The sequence below is a fragment of the Prinia subflava genome, assembly GCF_021018805.1.
Source record: "Prinia subflava isolate CZ2003 ecotype Zambia chromosome W unlocalized genomic scaffold, Cam_Psub_1.2 scaffold_2cwr_NEW, whole genome shotgun sequence".
NCBI lineage: Eukaryota > Metazoa > Chordata > Aves > Passeriformes > Cisticolidae > Prinia > Prinia subflava.
Genome location: NW_026960607.1, coordinates 4584766 through 4603959, shown reverse-complemented (window position 1 = coordinate 4603959; position 19194 = coordinate 4584766). Strand labels below are relative to the sequence as shown.

At 44.0% G+C, this 19194-nt stretch overlaps 1 protein-coding gene across 1 annotated transcript in view; it reads left to right on the top strand.

Moving 5' to 3' along the window:
* The window catches only part of TMA16 (translation machinery associated 16 homolog), a 28436-nt gene extending 17031 nt beyond the window's left edge, over positions 1–11405 (top strand). Inside the window, 4 exon segments of the mRNA XM_063424267.1 lie at positions 7541–7583; positions 11095–11184; positions 11186–11212; positions 11214–11405. Coding sequence (XP_063280337.1) covers positions 7541–7583; positions 11095–11184; positions 11186–11212; positions 11214–11256 — 203 coding nt within the window. The 3' untranslated portion in view covers positions 11257–11405.
* The last annotated feature ends 7789 nt before the right edge of the window (positions 11406–19194 follow it).

Genomic DNA, 19194 nt, shown 5'->3' with positions numbered 1-19194 from the left:
CAAGCACGCTTCCCCCCTCCCGGAGCCCGAGCCCAAAGCCCCCGGTGCCCTCAGGGAACCCCCCGACCCCCACCCCGAGCCCGTCGGCTTCCCCCCCGCCCGCGGAGCCTTCCCGGGCATCCGGAGGTCTCTCCCCCGTCCCCTTGCCGTCAATCGGTGGTTCCTTACCCGAGGCGCGGCAGCGCGTGCGATTTTTCTGGCAAGGACTGGCCGAGGAGGCCAGAGACGCCGAGCACGTGGCTCAGGAGAGCACGCGGCCGGCACCGCCACCGTACGGGTTTGAAAATGGCGCCGGCGGCAGCGGGGAGGGGCGGGGTCTGAACGTTTGTGGTGGGGAGAGCCCGGAGCCGTGGGTGTGCGCCAGTGCGCATGCGCAGGGGAAAGCCGGGGAAGAGGGAGAGAAGTGCGTGCTCGGACAGGAGCCGCGGGCTTCTGCTGGCGCGTGCGCGCAGCAGGAGGGGAGGGGGTGCATGTTCGGAGCGGCGCCGCGAGTCCCCGCGGGCGCGTGCGCGCCGGGAAGCGGCGGGGAAAGCGCGCCCGGCCCGGTGCCGCGGGCTTCCGCGGGCGCGTGCGCGCCGGGAGGCGGTGGGGAAGGCGCGTTCGGGGAGGCGCCGCCGTTCCCCGCGGACGTGCACACGCGGGAAAGCCGCGGAGAGCGCCCGCGTAGTTCGGAGCCGTGGTTTTCCGCGGACCCGCATGCACGGGACAGCGGCGAGGAGCGCGTGCGCGCCTCGGGGCCGCGGTTTCCCGCAGGCACGCACGTGCGGGAGGGGCGCGAGGAGCACGTGTCCCGTCGGGAGCTGCGTTCAGCACTGCCAGCATTTAGGGGAGAGACCTCGCCCCGCAGGAGGCAGGGCAAGCCCAGGGGGCGGGAGCGGAGCCACCCCCGAGAGGGGGGGCGGGAGCGGAGCCACCCCCGAGAGGGGGGGCGGGAGCGGAGCCACCCCCGAGAGGGGGGGCGGGAGCGGAGCCACCCCCGAGAGGGGGGGCGGGAGCGGAGCCACCCCCGAGAGGGGGGGCGGGAGCGGAGCCACCCCCGAGAGGGGGGGCGGGAGCGGAGCCACCCCCGAGAGGGGGGGCGGGAGCGGAGCCACCCCCGAGAGGGGGGGCGGGAGTGGAGCCACCCCCGAGAGGAGGGGCGGGGCCAGAGCCGCACTGAACGACACTCAAACCCAGAAGTGAGCTGGCAGTGTGCCTCTGACTCCTTGTCAGACAGTACCGGCGGCAGCAGCTCCGGAGAGCAGACAGACAGTGATTGGGATTCAGAAACAAAGAGAGCAGAACCAACACGATTTAAAATGAAACCTAATAAAGCTTTCAGCCACTCCAAAAAGAGTTTACAACATGAGCCAGCCCAGGTCACTGACTGGGGAAAAATAAAAATAGCCTGTGCTGAGTGGACACCGGCTTCCACAGTGAAAGCATTCCCAGTAAGGGTTACTAGAATAGGGGACAACCAACAAAAAATATACACGCCAGTAAATCCCAAAGACATACAAACAATTGTAAAAGCGATTTCAGAGAAAGGGATGCATTCTGCCATGGTTTCCACTCTGCTGGATGGCCTTTTTGGTAATTATGATTTACTGCCTTTCGATATCAAGCAGATAGGACGCATGATATTTGATGGGGCGGGATTGATAGTCTTCAAACAAGAATGGAAGGACAATTGTGCAAACTTCCTAGCTCAGTCCTCTGGAGAAGGGCAGCCACTGCACAATTCCAGTTTATCGAGGTTATTAGGTAAACATGATGACCTGATAACCCCTCAGCAGCAAGCCACAGGCATGCGGGCTGAAGAGGTCAGAGCCACCACTCAGGCAGCCAGAGAGGCCATTCGTGCTGCCTCTCGAGTAGTGTCCAAGCCCCCCCCATGGGCCACCATAAAACAGGGCGAGAGTGAGAGCTTCACACAGTTTGTGGACCGCCTCCAAGCAGCCATAGAGCAATCTGCCCTGCCCTCAGAGGCGAAGGGTCCGGTAGTAGCCGATTGCCTGCGGCAACAATGTAACTCTGTTACTAAAGACATGCTGCGCTCCTTGCCGGCCGGAGCCAGCCTGGCCGACATGATTAAACATGTAGTAAAGGAAGAGCAATTGACACCTATCCAAGCAGCCGTCCGCACCCTAACCAGTGCCATGGCATGTTTCAAGTGTGGCCAAGCAGGCCACATTGCAATGAGCTGTCCCCAGCCAGCACAGCCATCCCCAGCGATGCCCCCGCTCCAAGCCCGTGCGAGAGGGCCCTGCTGGGGCTGTGGGAAGAGAGGGCACCTTGCCAAAGACTGCAGGTCCCGGCCTCAGGGAAACGGGAGAGGGAGGGGGCATGCGGGCCGCACCCAGCCTCCTCCCGCTGCGAATGCAAGGCGGCCCATCCATGCCAACCCCCAGTGGGGTGGGGAACCCTCATACCCCATGCCCCCACAGGGGACAGCCGGTTTTGCACCCCCCACAGCAACACAATGGCAAAGCTTCACAACACCGCCAGCGGTGCCCTCGTGCCCACCACCACAGCAAGCCACGCCTGTGCAACAGGGCCAGCAGGGGACGCCCCAGAGCAGAACCCCTGGGTGGCCCTGGCCATGAAAATAGGGAAGGAGCCTCTAATGATTTGGGGGACATGCCGCCTCTATGGCAGTCGGGACCCCCACGTCATAGGGCTTCAGTTTTGGGGAGACACGGGGTCAGACTGTTCTATACTTCCTCAAGTCACGAGTCAAGGAAAATGCTTTGGCAGTGCAACTTTAGCCAAGCAGAAGGGAAATGTTTTCACCGAAGTTGTCAAACCTGACAAGAAGATCAATAAGTGGGTGATCCCAGCTGCATCCGGAATGTGGGTTTGTCAACGGTCTGGGGTGAGTCCTTGTGTGTCCCTGGCCAAATTCAATGACTCTGATGATTTTTGTATCCAAGTTCTGATTGTTCCTAGGGTCTTGTACCGCTCAGACGAGGAGGTGTGTCAACTTTCTGAGGAACCGGGCCGGCTCCACAAGCGAGAGATAATAACAGGGGTAACCATCGCGATGCTGCTCGGCCTAGGAGCAGCCAGTACAGCCACAGGTATCTCAGCCCTCGTGACCCAACACCAAGGACTTTCTCAACTACAAGTGACTATCGACGAGGACTTGCAGAGGATCGAGAAATCCATCTCCTTCCTGGAGAAATCGGTTTCCTCACTTTCAGAAGTCGTCCTGCAGAACAGGCGGGGACTGGACCTCCTGTTCATGCAACAAGGAGGCCTGTGTGCCGCCTTGAAAGAAGAATGTTGCTTTTATGCTGATCATACAGGAGTCGTTAGAGACTCCATGGCAGAACTCCGAGATAGACTGGCTCAGAAAAAGAAAGACAGGGAAGCCCAACAGGGCTGATTCGAGTCCTGGTTCAATCAATCGCCATGGCTCACCACCCTAATTTCCACATTGATAGGTCCACTGGCAATGTTACTCTTAGCTCTCGCCATTGGACCATGCCTGTTAAACAAGCTGGTCACATTTATTCAAACACACCTAGAACGGGCCAACATTCTATTTGTAGGACAGCAACAATTGTTGTAAACCAAACTGTGAACACTGCCAGTTGCAAAGTTCTGCCTAGTCAGCTTCGCAGAATTTACTCAAGTTTTCCAAACCCCTTCTTTTTTTTTATCAAGTTACTACCTTGTACCCCTTTTCTCCAATGCCTCTAACTACCTCATTTTTTTTGTGAAAAGGGGGGGGGAGATGTGTGGGTGATAGCTAGGGACAGGCGCTCGGAAGATCACGTGATGTCACGGGAAGATAAGGACCCTCCCCCCGTCCCTTCGGTGGTGGCCCCTCCTAGCCCCATTAGCTTCCCACCAACCACTGACCTTTAGATCCTTTGCCCTCCCACTGACATAGTAGAAGACCCTTTAGACTATTTAACCCCATGTGTAATACAATAAACCGCCATTTGCCGTCCACCACATTGGTGTCAGCGTGTTAGTGGCCCGAGTAGCTCGAGGACGTCGAGCTGCCGTGCTGACTCTTTGAAACCAGGTCGCCATTGCCTCATATCGAAGGCAACACTAAACTATAACTTACAAAAAAGGAACTTCACTAAAACAGCTTACAACCAATAACAATCCTAACATGGAATTGTGAAATTGCAGTTAATGATAAAACCTTTCATGAAATCAAGGATATAGCAAACTACATCTTCCTCCATCCACTAATAGGTGTTCCCCAATGTTTCATCACTGCTGTTCCTGTGAAGTATCTTATCTCTAGAACTAATTTAACTTTACAAATAAGATGAGCATATTTTCTTAAAATCAAACAATACTTAAACTCAATATGAATAAATCTTAACAAAACTCATATGTGATAAAAACCTTAATAGAATATAGACTTAATATTATTTAAATTTTATAATACTTAAACTTACCAAAACTTAAAAGTAACCTAAACTTAACAGAGCCTAAACTTAACCAAACTTAACATAATTTAACTGAGCAATACTTAACCTATGCTTAAACTTAAACCACACAGAAGTTTATCTTAATATTGACAGATTACTAAAATATAACTTAATTCAGACATATATGACTAATTAAAAATCCTTGCGAGCCGTAAATTTTTGCATGGCAGCAGGGTCGGCTCCGGTGTGTTTGGCTGAGGCAGCGATTTAAAAGATGGTAGAAATTTGGTTTGTGGGCGAGCCACGATCCGTGCGGTGGCAAGCTGCGGTGGGACCCCCGCCAAGCCCGGATCTTCCCGGCACAGACTCATTTGCGGCAGTGGGAGTCCCTCTGCAGCCACGGCCCATGGCTGGAGCTGGCAGGGGGGGTCTGGCCATGCTGCAGTTTGTGTTTCGGGTCCCAAGCTCGCGGCTGTGTGTGGTGGAATCGCAGCAGCCGCGGGCTGCCACGGAAGCGGCAGCGGTGCTATACCGTCCACTGTCCCATGGCTCCCGGGCCGCAGCATGGTGAACAAACCCCTGTGGCTGAGGGACAGACACAGATTCATCTTTGCCCCCCACCACCCCCAAAAGTGAATTGCGGTCCTGAGTTTCCCCGACGGTTTGTGACGCAGCTGTACCGAATAAAGTAAGTTCTGAGTTTACAGTTTATATTTGTGATTTGTTAAAAACTTCTACAATTAGTCTCCAAGTTGGTAATATCAGTGGTGCTATTTTGTCCCCTCTGGTAACTTCATCAAACAATTTAATTCCTACTTCGTCCCAAAATGATTTAGTTAGTACAAATACTAGTTCTGTTTCTTGAAAGTATTTTTGGACATATATTAAAAGTACTTTTAAGTCTTTTCCTGAAACGTCATAGCCATTATTCAAAAGTAGCAGTTTTAGAGTGTCATAAATATGTTTTTGTTCTTTAGACAAGTTATTTCCCATAATTAGGATTACTCCAGACCGTTTTTTTGCTAGTAGGTGCAGCAGCTTTTCCTAGACGACCAGCGTCCTGGAAAAAAGCTTTTTTAAATACTGCCTGTATCCTTCCTTTCAGGATTCGATTCTTGTATACACCCGCGGGAACTCTGTTTTCATCCTAACAGCCAAATCAAGCAGTCGTCTGGAGAGGCCTGGCCGATGCTTATGTATAGCAACATACGCCGCTCATACTCCAACATATTCCCCAAAGTACTGTCTTCATTTCTTTCTCACTAACTCCTGTTCCATATTTCTCTCTTAGATTTTTTTCTATCTTTACTTCAGAAAAACACGCTCCTGTGACTTAACATTTTAAAGCAAATAAAGGAGTTCACAAGCAGCAGCAAAAACCATGACATTGGTGCTTGCTAAGGAGATGCATCTGAGTTAGACAAGTGTTACTAATCCAGCATTATTTAGCAAATCAGTTACTGTGCAGTATATAATTACTTTATTTCTACACACAGTTCTATTCTTAATCTGGCAACTCAGTAGTTTTTATTGTGTAATATATTGTAAACACATATCTAAGTGTAGCTTAAAATTTTTGCCACTGCCAAAGCAGTAAAGATGAATTCAGTGCCAAATCTCGGTTTGTCACAGAATCTTCTCTCTTCAGAGTGCCTGCTTTCTCATGATGTTGGTGAGCCCTGGATGATATGCTCAATAAAACTGTTAGGATATTCTCTTTGAAAAAAGTCTGCATAACTTAAACCCATTAAATGTTAAAAAAAAAAAAAAAAAAAAAGAGAGAGAGAGAGAAAAATAAATGAAAGGGCTTCATTTGAAAGTCTTGTCATTTAGTCCTGGTTTGTCTGACAAGAACACTGAACTGTATGTTGAATCAGTGCTTTGATAAAAAACAAATACAAATCTCAGCATGGTGCCACTTCTGCCAAACTCACTGTTTACATCACTGCATGCACTGCTAGAGGCAAATGGAATAGCATTGATTGCTCCTTGTAAAATACCTGGGAAAAGGAAAGAACTTCTTTCCCCTGTGGGGGCTGGGATGTTCCAGTGTTAGGCACTGTGCTGCCACGAGTGCAGTTCAAGGGACTGCAAAGAAAACAAGAGCAACCATGGCTTTGTTTCAAGGCTTTATCGGGAAGGATGGACCTAATGTGGCATGGAACCAAGGAATCAGCAGACCAAAAAAGCATTAGATAAATGTTTCTCTGACTTGCCTTGCTCAGCTGTCAGCAGTATCACCTCATCTGTTTACTGAGGAGCAGTCTGCAGAAATCACTGTAATTGTTATCAAAACATTTTGCATATATTATTGTTCCTCAGCTGGTAACTTCATAACCAAGTGTGAAAGGAAGAAATAGTTTTCTGAATAGTAAGGACTGTCTGGCCACAGAGATAAATGGCACAGGTATCATCAACCTATGTTTTGTAGTAGCAAAATCATCCATAATCCTGCATTGATAGCATGATCTCATTTATTACTGTAAAACTTGAGGAAATTGATAGATGAACAAAGGCAGAACTGTTTGTTCAAGGACAATATAAAAGTTGTTGAAATGTCACAATTTTAAGAGCTAAAATAAAGTGGACAATGTTATAGAGGTAGAAAACATCTGTCTTGTTGAGAAACCTGCTGGCTGTGAAATCTGTACAGTTCATAGACAGTAATGAGGTGTTTTATATTGTAGGAAGGTGTCAAGGCTCCTAAGGTATAAATCTCTGTAAATTAGTGGTCATGTTAAACACAGGCTTCTTGTAACACTGACGGACCAAGAAAAGAATGACACAATCGAGGCAAAGCAGCTTTGGCATCCTATGTTAAAATCTGCCTAAGTTTATAAATTACACTCTAGTAAGATGATTTTGGCTACTCCAGGAGGAAAAAAGCAAAATTGTCTGTTCCACAGGTCTCAATGCAAAATATTTGCCTTTCTTTTTACTAGCAAAGGTAATACAGATTTGTTTTATTTATTTAGTTAGTTAGTTAGTTAGTTATAATTTGTATATACATATGGTAATTTTCTTTTAGAGCAGTTTGATTGTAATGGAAAGGAGGTATGTAGCCATTTTGGTTAGAGGCCATTTAGCTCACATTTCTTCCTTTGAAATGAGACTCACCTGAATAATGTAACACATCTAACAGAATTTAATTTCTTTCCTATTAGAAATCCCAAACATTATGAACAGAAAGCACCTTAAGTTTTTCAGGTAGGTTTTTATTACTAATAATATGTTGATGCAAAAGTTTCTGAACATTCACCTGTTGTATGTCTTTTTTCATAAGGAAAGGAACTTAGGCAAAACTGCCAAGGAATTTGTCATTTGAAAAAGCAGAGTAGGTATGGCACTGCTATTTTGGTATTTCTTAGCTGTTACCAGCTGAACACCTGTGCCAGTTACAAATTAAAACACTGGAAGATTTTGATTCAACAGTTAGAATGCTATTTCTGTAACTTAACTTTTTTTCTCAGTGTTCTTAGATAATATTTTACCTGAAATGCTGACTTCAGCTGTTCACAGTAGTGTTGGTATGTGTGTATATACTAGTTGAAAATCTGAAATGAATTTGCAACTTGCATCCAGTTAGAAGATCTGGGAGCTGTGAAACTTCCTGCTGGCTCATCTGGGCCAGCATTTTGTATGTCCTAGTAGTAGATTGAGTGAACATTTTTGTTGACAGCTCTGTCAAATGAAATACTTTAAAGGAAAAAAAAAACAAACAAACCAACTTAGGAATGCTTATGTTGCAAGGAATGATACATCAGTGACTCACAGGGATGATATGTAGCCAGAAGTCATACTTACAGGATGTTGGAATAAAGCCAGAAATCCCAAAGAAGAGAGTGCTGTATTTATAAATTTGCAATTGACTTCTTGAACAGAGACATCAGATAGAAGTGTTGCTGTACTGCCTTGGTAAAGAAAAAAACATATCTTATAATTGGCAAATACTGTCTTTGCCCTTGAGAAAAATTATCCATGAAGTGCACTTACTATAATCAAGAAAGCATTCTATTAAGTGAGTACTGGGTTTGACTTATATTTAAAACAACCCTTTCTCCTTCATACAGCTTTTTGAAATAATACACTCACCATGTGAATTAATGCTTACTAACCCTTTGTGTTCTCTTGAAGTCAGTCATACATGTTAGCATTTACCATAAACCACAAGGGATTTACAAACAGGTGATGTTACATATGCAAATCAAGCACTCAGATGAAGAAACTCTTCTGACCTGTTTTTCTGTTGCTTACCAGACTGCAAGTTGAATTAGACAAACCTAAAAGCAGGTGGCCAAATGTTGGAGTCCATGTTTCCATGGATCCTCCACCGAGAGTGAGAAGTACAGAGATAGAATTAAAACCTTTAGAAAAATTAGAATATGTAAAAGCTTTAGATACATAAAGTAGAAATCTAACCCTTAGATTTAAGTTTTACATGCCCTAAGTCCTAGTTGTCAGTGTAGGACACAGCTTCAGGCCTAGTGATAGAGTATAGACATAACAAAAATAGAGTACTGTTTATAATTTTTAGTATGAGTTTTATGTATAACAAGGTAGAACCTTATGCTAGTAAGATAGAGTTTTACGTTAATAGATATGCTTTGTGCGTAGGATTTGACGCTGATTTTTGTAGTTTTATGAACTTTAGAATTGTATCTAGATTGGCTAGTGTGTAGATAAAAAATATGAATATGCATTTTGCAATTTGGGATAAAAAGCCTCTGGGTTAGTTGGTTGATCGATGGATTGATTGATCAATCTGATCAATCGATCCAACCTCCACCTCCTGCAGCCTGAGGAAGGAGCCTTGCTAGGGAGCCGGATGGGATTCTAAAGGTACCACCTATTGTTGCCTGGCATCTGGGCCCTGGGGTCCCGTCCCTTCCCCCTGCGAGGGTTCGGGACCCTGGGACCCCTCCTTGCCCCTGCGATCCCATCCCTTCCCTTTCCCCCTGCGGTGTTTGCCCCGGAACTCTGTTCGGGGCTGCTGGGGAGTCTGCGAGGGTCCGGGACCCCGGGACCTCCTTCCTGTCTCTGCAACCGGGAACTGCAAGGGTTTGGGACCCCCGGGACCCCTCCTTGTCCCTGCGGCCCCCCGGACGGGAACTCTGTGCGGTTCGGGATCCCTCACTGTCATCGTGACCCTGTGATCGGGGACTCTGTGTGGGTTTTGAATCTCGGGGCCCCTTTCTGTTGTTGTGATCCCCACGGCCGGGACCTCTGTCTGGGATCTGTGATCTTGTGATCCCTTTCTGTTATTGTGACCCCACGGTTGGAAAATCCTGCTTGGGGTCAGGAGATGAGAGACTGATTTACCTAGAGGCTGTGATGTCAGATTTATGCTTTGCTTATAGTCTTACTAGAGTTTTGCTTGTTAGGAATTCTATGCTTTGTTTGCTGTTTCATTAGAACTCTGTGTGTTAAGATTTCTATGCTTTGGTTGTTGTTTTTGTCTTGGTTTGAAAGACAGATATCTGCTAGGAAGGGGCAGGACCTCCCTAGAGATGGAGAATTCAAATCCCCTCCCTCCAAATTATTCCAATTAAAAGGAAAATTAAAGGAGCTTTCAGGCAGAGGTATGGGGGTAGGAATAACAGTTCTTTACTAGTATATAGGACAAAACTACAAACAAACAACAACTACAGCATCAATAATAAACAGAATCAAGAACCTTGAGGGCTTTCTTTTACAAAAGCCCAGAGCAGTTTGATCTGGGTGCCCCTGCAGGACTCCGAGAGGCCGAACTGGAAGGAAGGAAAAGTCCCGGGCTGGTGGATGAGATGAGGAGCTCTGCGCTGGCAGCTGGAGGCAGGGGTGTCCCGGCAGGGCTGGGCAGTGCAGGGCTACAGAGTAGCAGGAGAGCCTCAAAGGTCCGAAGAAGCAGCGGCGGTGGGGGGAGAGGCTGGAGAAAGCGAGTTCAGGATTCCCGGGTACACAGCAGATGACGATAGATTTCCCAGGACGAGGCAGAGGCAGAGGGCAGCCTGACCGTCCTCCTCGGCGCTGAGAGCAAGAGTGCCTCCCCCTTCCCCAGATCTGTCTTTTTTGCCTTTCCCAAAGCTCATCCTCTCTCCCCTCTGAGGGACACTCCCAGGGACTCAGAAACAATAGGTGTAGCCTCGTGCTGCCATATCCCTCAAGTACCCCTTTTTGTTCTGACTAAGTAGTCATTAAGGCTTCTTGGAAACTTATGGGAAGAAATTCTGTGAGAAGAAGAAAAAAAAAAACCAAATCTAACCCCCAACAGTTTTATTTGGACTTTGCTTGTTTATGTTTATAACTGATTGTATTGTAAGACCGCTCTTAGAACTCGCGCACCTTGAGATACATGCTTGGTAAATAAACCACTCTGCTTAGATACTAAAATGCTGTAAAACCTTAGAGACTGTATACCTGTACAACGACCTTGGCAGCCAAAAGTAACTAATAGGTCTGTAGGAATAAAGTGAATAATATATTTTTGTAACACATCTGAAATATCACATCTGAATACCACATCTGTAAGTACTTATTCCTTCATAGAGAAATTACAGCTTCTGTAGTGTACAAAATCAGGTGAAATCTTAGGTGCTTATTCATACCACAGTGGGACAGAGGATAACTTAGAAAAGCAGTCTCACTTGAGTTAGCATCTTCTGAGGAAATGTGAATTAAGTCTGCCATTCCTTCCTTTCTTTTGGTAATTGTTTTTCATTACTTATTTTTTCTCTTTAAGAGAATGGGATGGTGATCTGAGGAAACTGCTGAACATCAAAATGAAAAAGCTCTCAGCTAGGGATGCTGCCTGCAGTCACCCTGAGGTAACATGCAGAAGCAAAAGATGACTTGAATGAAGGTGGGCCCTGATGAGCACCAGCTGATTCAAGAGCTGAACTAGTGAAGGGAATTGAAAGAAACCTATTTTAATTTTCACTGGATACAAAAATAAAATTTAACTATATTTCTAAAGGCTTTGTTAGTTGCTTTTTTATTATCTGTGTACCCGTGGTAAAGAGTAAACAATATTACTAGGTAAAGCTTTATATTACTGGATCAAATTTTCTAACTATAAATAAATACTGAAAATCTTAGTTATGTAAGTTTGTGTCTTGGAATCCTGACTAGCTGAGTACCTTTTCTATCTAGATTCAGACTGGAATACTTTGTGGTCAGAAATCCTTACCTTTTCATTGTAATTGCAATAATCTGTTAAACAGGAGGAACTCTTGTACCTTTTTTTTGAGAATCTATGTCAGGATCATAGAGAGCTGGAAATGCTTCAATAAGATACTGAGTATTTTATGTTTTGTCAAGAGAATTTGAAAGAGTTACTGTCCTCAGCAATCTGTATTGCAGAATTTGGATAAAAAGCCAATCAAAGTCCCTACAGTCTGTTTTTAAATATATCTTAGTCCATATTTTTTTCTCTAACCCTTTTGTTGAGAATTGAATTGAAGCTGCTCAGGACTTTTCAATAGCAGGGTTGCTCTATGAAGCAACTCTTTAGATGCTTTTAAATGTGTCTTTCAGGAAAGTTCTTAGCCCATTATCACTTTAAAAGCTGTAAAATTAATTTAAAAAAAAAGAAGGAAGAAGGGCAAAGGCAAAACTAGGGATAATTGCACAGCAGGCATTAAGTAGGACATCTCAGTGCGTATTAGGTTGTCTGGGCACAGAAGTCACCATTCAGCTGAACTGTCTGTTCACATGGTAGTAGTCACAGCTCAGATACCTGTTAATTATGAGGAAATAATTATTCCTGGTGGATGATCATTCTAGTACATGATCCTGAGTACACTTCTGTGTGCTAAACAATCAAGTCTTTGTCATAGTAAATAGTTATGTGGGTTTCCCAGATTTCTTTTACACATATCCAGGTGTGTATTTTCATAGCTGGGCAGCAGAGTTACTGGTAAGTGTTAAGTCTGTTAACGTGTATATTAAGTTCTTTCTTTACAAATAGGCTTGTGCTATCATTTCACATTATAGGAAACCAATCTGTTTAGGTTATATAGAACTAACAACTGTCCTCCTTAAATGATTCTAAAGAAAGAACCTGAATAACTTTAACAGACCTGGAGCACAGGTGGGTAATATAAGTCATCTTCAGGTGGACTGCATGTCTTAAACCTGGCTAGAGGTCTTGGCCTCCGACACATCTCCAGGCCATCACACCACTGTTTTGTGTTTGTGTTTGAGAGATCAGCGTGCTGAAGTTCATGGCAAGCCTTTGGTATTTATATATTTGTTAAATTGAGCTGTGTGGTGGAAATCTTGATCTGGTTTATAAAACTTGAGGTGTTAAACTGTGGTAGAAGCTGAGCCAGGGTAATTGGATTGAACTAAACTTGTGTATGTGGTTGTTTCAGTGCTTTGACAGATTTTGCCTTTTGGAAGTTAATTTTGAATTTTTGCTTGTATACAAAGTCTGATGTTTGAAATTGCAAGTAGAAACACTGAGTCACTTTCCCATGACACTGTGTAAAATATGGAAAATGAGCAAATAATAACTGGAAGGTGTCATAGTAATTACCGTATATTAGGCTGACCTCCTGGTGAGTGCTTCATAAAGATTGTCATGTGTTACATTCCCCTGGGGAAATGGTTTCTTCTCCCTCAGGGACCCCTGGAACTCCTGTCATGTAGTCTGACCCTTCCTTCCCTTTCTGACCCCATTGGCTGTGTACCAGCTTGCCCCTCCCTCAGAAGTCCTGAGAAAAGACCCTGTCCCCCTGGGATCGCTCTCTCTCTCCTCGGACACCACCTGGAAATAAACATCACTGCAGCTAAGGGTCAGAGCCTCTTTTGAATCCTTTTCCTGTCTCTTTGATATAATCCTCCTAGGCCTGAGAAGGACTGAGCTATCTTAGACCCTTAAGGGGAATAAAGGAGGTTTATTTATCAGTCATGCAAAGTTATGAAGAATGAGATGTTCTATATTCCTTGAAACAATCCAGTAATAAGACGTTATAAAAATCTGGTTAGTGTGAGAGTCGATTATGTGAAATTGTCTTTTTAACATTTTTCATTCAGACTACAAGAACATGTTTATAGATCAGACCTTAATGACTTCCTGAATTTTCTTCCTTGAAGTCCATATATTCATTGCTTCTTTAGCTGTCTTTTAAACTGTCTTGTTAACCTACTGCACAAGTAATGAAAAAAGAACAGTGTCTGCATGTGAAGTTTTTACACTGAATTATCAGAAAAAATCATATGCAGCTGTCAGGTATTCATATTTGAATTGAAAATAATCTAGGCTTAAACTGATGATGTGCAAGACTAATTTATCAGATGAGTTGTTGCGGAATATTAACATGGCAGTGGGAAAGAACATCAACAAAAATCCCCAAAACTATGTATTTATTTATTTGTAATTTCTGTGCTGAGAAATTTTTATCCTGACAGACCTGGAGGGGGGGGGATGCAGAGATAGTTTTTTGCCTCACATGTGTTACTGATACAAGCTGCTGGAATCTCTTCAATTAACTTCATAATCCAATCATGCTTTATAACCAGCTATTAGAGTGTTGTATATTGATGAGTTTCTTCCCTATAGGTGAAAAAAAGATGAATGCTCTTAGGAGTTCTGAATTGTTATTCTGTTTCTTTAAAATCTAGAAAGTAGATGCTGCTAACAGTGGGAATGGGAAATAGTTATGTGATGTTCTCTGTTCTTACAGGCTTGTAAGAACAGGAATTAGATCATGCCCTGTGTAAGAGTCGGTCCGAAAATCTCTCATCTGCCTCACGACTGTCAGAGGCTGAGACCCCCCATGGACCCTGGGCCACAGCACAGGAGAGATCCAAGTTTTTCCTGCAGCTGCTGTCACTGGACCAAGACGCCCTCCTCAGGGACCCGTGCATGAAACAATGGGGGACGGTTACGGTTTCTGGCCATGTTTGCGAAGAGATGTTCCTGTACTGACCGTACTTGGTAAGACCTGAGCTGCACCGCTCCCTCTGTTGTGAGAGAACACCTGCGATGCCCATGAAACATCCCCCCCTTCCTAGCATCTTGCCCCTCGCTTCAAAAAGAACTATAACAACGATATGAGGAAGACAAAGCTATGATAGACTCCCTCCAAAATTTAGTAAAAATATTACAGAGCCAGCTAAATGAAGAACGCACTGAAAATCACATACTGAGAAATGTTTTAAGAGATGAATATTGCAAAAATCAAATGAATTCTGACTCCTTAAAGGAGACAGAACAAACTGACACACTTGACACCAAACAAATTTACCCACACAAAGAATTGGAAACAGTCAAAAATTGTGGTGAATACTGCTGTCCTCATTTGAGGCATCTAATTAAAACAGAATTCAATTATATTGGTGACGATGACTACGAGCCACATATCACATCCAAAGAAACTCCTTTTACAGCCACAGAGTTAGACTGAAAAAAGAATACAGCAGGCTTCCACATGAGACAGAGACAGAATATGTCTTCCGTGCGTCTCTCACAGGAGGAGACCAAATCAAACTAACTGAACAGGAAGCCAGTGGATATTGGGGCCATGGAGTCTTTTTAACAACAGGAGACAAACGTAATGCATGGTCCATAACCCAACGGGCTGTCTTTTGGGCTGGCGGAATTAATGCCTTGGAAAGGGGTGATCCTGTAGCTATTCCTAGCACCCCCGATAACATACTGGAGAGTGTACAAAAAGCCGCCTGCCTGCAAATGATACATGAAAGGAAATTAATTCCTGGATGTGACTCTCCTATGCAATTGCCTGTGAAGCCGGAAATTATGACCCCTTTAATCCGTGGGCTTCCAGAGTTCTTAAAACCAACTGCAATTGCTTTACAAAAGACCATTACTGCACTAAGTCCTGTAGAAAGACTTGAGAGATTTCTTGGCAACCCCAGCGAAAGAAATTCATCTAGTGATCAAAATTCCAGCCCGAATTCAACTTCTTCCCATGCCACAACCGCTCAAACCAATTCAACTACTAATGATCATAAAGTCTGGGTTTGGAGCGAAATTGCAGTTGAATTAATAAATTACTGTAGACAATACGGGCCAGTTTCCACACCACCACCATGGGGTCTTACTCCAGCCTCGGAGGACGTCGCCCGACCTTGGCAACGGTGGTACTGCATGACTCTAAACCGTATCAGCCAAATGAATGGAGGTGGGATCGGAATGCTCACTCGCACGCCTTGAGTGGAACCGTAGGTGAAAAGATCCAGGTGTCATGCAGAAAGGTAGAAGGGTCTCTTTATGAAAAGGCTTCCTCAGTTACAGTTGCTGGAAAATTTCTAGAGCCAAGTGAAATGAAAGCTTTGCACCCCAAACTCACTGCAGAATTCTGTTCCACAACTAAATGGAAATGCATTAAACAAATTCCCCTTAGAATATGCTGCTGTCACACACAGGATCCCAAGGTTGACAATGCAGTAATTACAAATGAGTGCAAAACTGAACCTGCCGACTGCTGGTATAATTTTACCCTAACCCAAACAATTGATGTATCATGTAGTTGGTTCAATAACTCGGCAAACCAGTTAGGTCTGAGAGGCTTAGCTCATAAATTTAGAATAAATGCCATGGCTAAGCCCATACTGAGTACAACAGCACCATTTGTCATAGAAGTAACAGAGAGCACACCCATTACATCCCGGATCGTAGAAATAACTCGGAGTACTCCTATCCATCCCAAATAGTAGAAACAGTTGAAAGCACTTCTAGCCGTTCCACCACACCACAAATAGTACACACAGTCACACCGCAAAAGGTAGCAACAACATCTCAAAAGACAGAGATAACTACCTTCAACTATTCTGTCACTTCCAGCTCCCAAAACCTAATTAACATCGAATGGCCATGGTCCCAAGCTTTTACTCACTTTACTGGATCCATGGGAAATGTGAAAGGTTTGAATTTGTTAACTGTTGTTATGCATGATAATCAAGTGTACACTGGGTGGGAATGGGAACACCGAGATAGGATTTGGCAACTACAAGGGATGATAGGAGAGAGAATTAGTATAGGCTGTCGGATGATTAATGGACCTGCTCAACACAAAGCAAATCAAATTACTGTTTCAACAGACCAGGCAAGGTATGGCAGGGTTTGCACGTCCCCTAGCGTACAGGATTGTTGGTATGATTTTTTCTTAACACAAACTGTAGAAGTAGTCTGTCTTTGGGCCGATGATGATGAAGGGCTCTGTAAAGTTTAAAATAAATGCTGTAGCACAACCTGCTACTGTCAGCACTAGCACTCAAGCACAACCACCAGTTGCACTAAGCCCAAAAATCTTTAAAATTGGACCATATATAATCAGGAAAACTGGCCAGCAACAATTATTGTTCAATCCGACATGGTCTCTTAAACAAGTTAAGTTATTGGTGCAAACTAACGTCTCTGAAATTCAGCCTGCTTGTTCACCTTTCTTGCAAACTTCTTTCGAAGGATGGATGACATGGTTGCGAAGGCGCAGCCCCCCTGAAAGGCGTGTGCCAAGAGACGTTACCGGTGCCATAGGAACAGGATTGGGAGTCTTGAACAGCATTGATTCGGAGGTATTAATGAACAAATCAGCTGCCTCAGCTAGAGATTTGGCTAAATTAAAACACCCTCTACGGTCGTCCTTATTGGCTTTAGGAACGACTCAATCGCTTTTGTCCAACATACTGCCTAATTGGGAAAATATAAACACAGACGAACACAATTTGATAATTGATGCACTTAATGTTACTCAAAACAATATCTCTCTGGCTCTCAGCTATGTCCAAGCTCAATTGTGGATGCAGTCAGTCACCGCCTCGATCATAAGAGAAGGCGAAGAAGGCATTTTCCCCACTGAAATTTGGAAAATAATTTGGGACAATGCCAATTATTTTGAAAAAGATTTCCAATCCTGGTGGAACTTAGTGAATTTCACTTACAATTCAGTAACAAATACAGCTACAGCTTTTGTGTTAACTAGTAGCAATGCTTCAGTGTACACAATTTTCCCCATCATTGCATTAGGACTGAACCTCAACGGAGCTACTCTCTACCCTCTTGAGCATAGGGAGTGGGCCCGTCAAGCCGATAAAAAATGGCAAACTGTTAACTTAGAATCCTGCATTGTCCGAGAACAACAAGGATTTATCTGTGAAAGTAACGCAATCGCAGCACGAGACATTTGCTTAGATACAGAACAGAATATCTGTCATTTTGAGGTACACCCTAATAAGACTTCTGAAACAGTTCTTGTGTATATAGGCAATGGATGTGCATGCTTTAGGACTGCTTGTGATGTAGTAACCATAGAGAATGTTATACTAGAAACTAAAAATCATTCGAATTTTTGTGCTTGTAACTTTACCAAAATAACAGCCTGTGATTTCTCATACTCAGCTCCAGTTACATCTTACCAGCTTCTGCAATCTAACTACACACTGATCCACAAGCTATGGCCTACTCTGATTGGGATGAACCTCACCTTAACAAAGCAATTCTTGCTTCACCAAGATTTAATTAGGATTTTAAAGAAAATTAAGAAAAATGGACAAAAGACTGATAACTGTCCATCACAGTGTGGAAGAAATCCATCGTGTTCTGGAAAGGGTAAGAAAGGATACCGAGCACAGGTGGATGGATACTCTCTTTGGGTGGTCACCCACAGCTACGAGTGTCCTGAAGAAATTGTCTCATCCCATCGTTGTTCTTTTGATTTTAATTTTGATTGGTTTTGTTTTATCAGCAATCTCATTCTTTTTGAATTGGAGAGTGATGAAAGAGCTGAAACGACTAGACTCTGTAATGTATGCACACAATGTGGTGTACATACCTCCCCCGATAGATATACTGAGAGACAATACACGTATTTAAAGATATTGACACAAGACAAACTATACAAGTAGGCCATAGCTGCGGACTGTGAAATGGATTTTGCCTAAGTAAGACAAAGAAATCTTAGAGATACATATATTTTAAGCCAATTATATATTTTGATTTTTTTTTGTGATTTGTGTTAATCATTTTTAAATTTTGTTCATGTTACTTGAAAATTGTTTTACAATGATTTTTGTCTTGATTGAAAATTGTTCTAATTAATATCACCATAATCTTATTTTGAAAAAATTGTTTTAAGACTTTTGTTTTGAATACTTGAAAATTGTTTTAATTAATAATATTATTTTAATTAATATTGTTAAGATTTTGTCTTGATTATTTGATTTTGTGAATCATTTATCATCATGATTTGTTTAAGAATTTTATTAATCAACAATAATTATTTGTTTTGAAATTTTAATATCATTGGATTTATTTTGTCATAGTGATTTGTTTTGAGATTTTAATAATCAATATTAATCATCATGATATCTCTTTTTTTTTTTTTTCTTTTCCCTTCTCTATTTCTTTTTCCTCTCTCTCTCTTTCTCTCGTCTTTATTTTCGGGGTATACTACTGACACTGACAATGAGTCCTGAAGACTTCAGAACAATGCAACGAACTCGGCTGATGAAGCTCTCCTGCCAACCAGCCATGAGTTACGGGGTGGTGTAAGAGTCGGTCCGAAAATCTCTCATCTGCCTCACGACTGTCAGAGGCTGAGACCCCCCATGGACCCTGGGCCACAGCACAGGAGAGATCCAAGTTTTTCCTGCAGCTGCTGTCACTGGACCAAGACGCCCTCCTCAGGGACCCGTGCATGAAACAATGGGGGACGGTTACGGTTTCTGGCCATGTTTGCGAAGAGATGTTCCTGTACTGACCGTACTTGGTAAGACCTGAGCTGCACCGCTCCCTCTGTTGTGAGAGAACACCTGCGATGCCCATGAAACATCCCCCCCTTCCTAGCATCTTGCCCCTCGCTTCAAAAAGAACTAT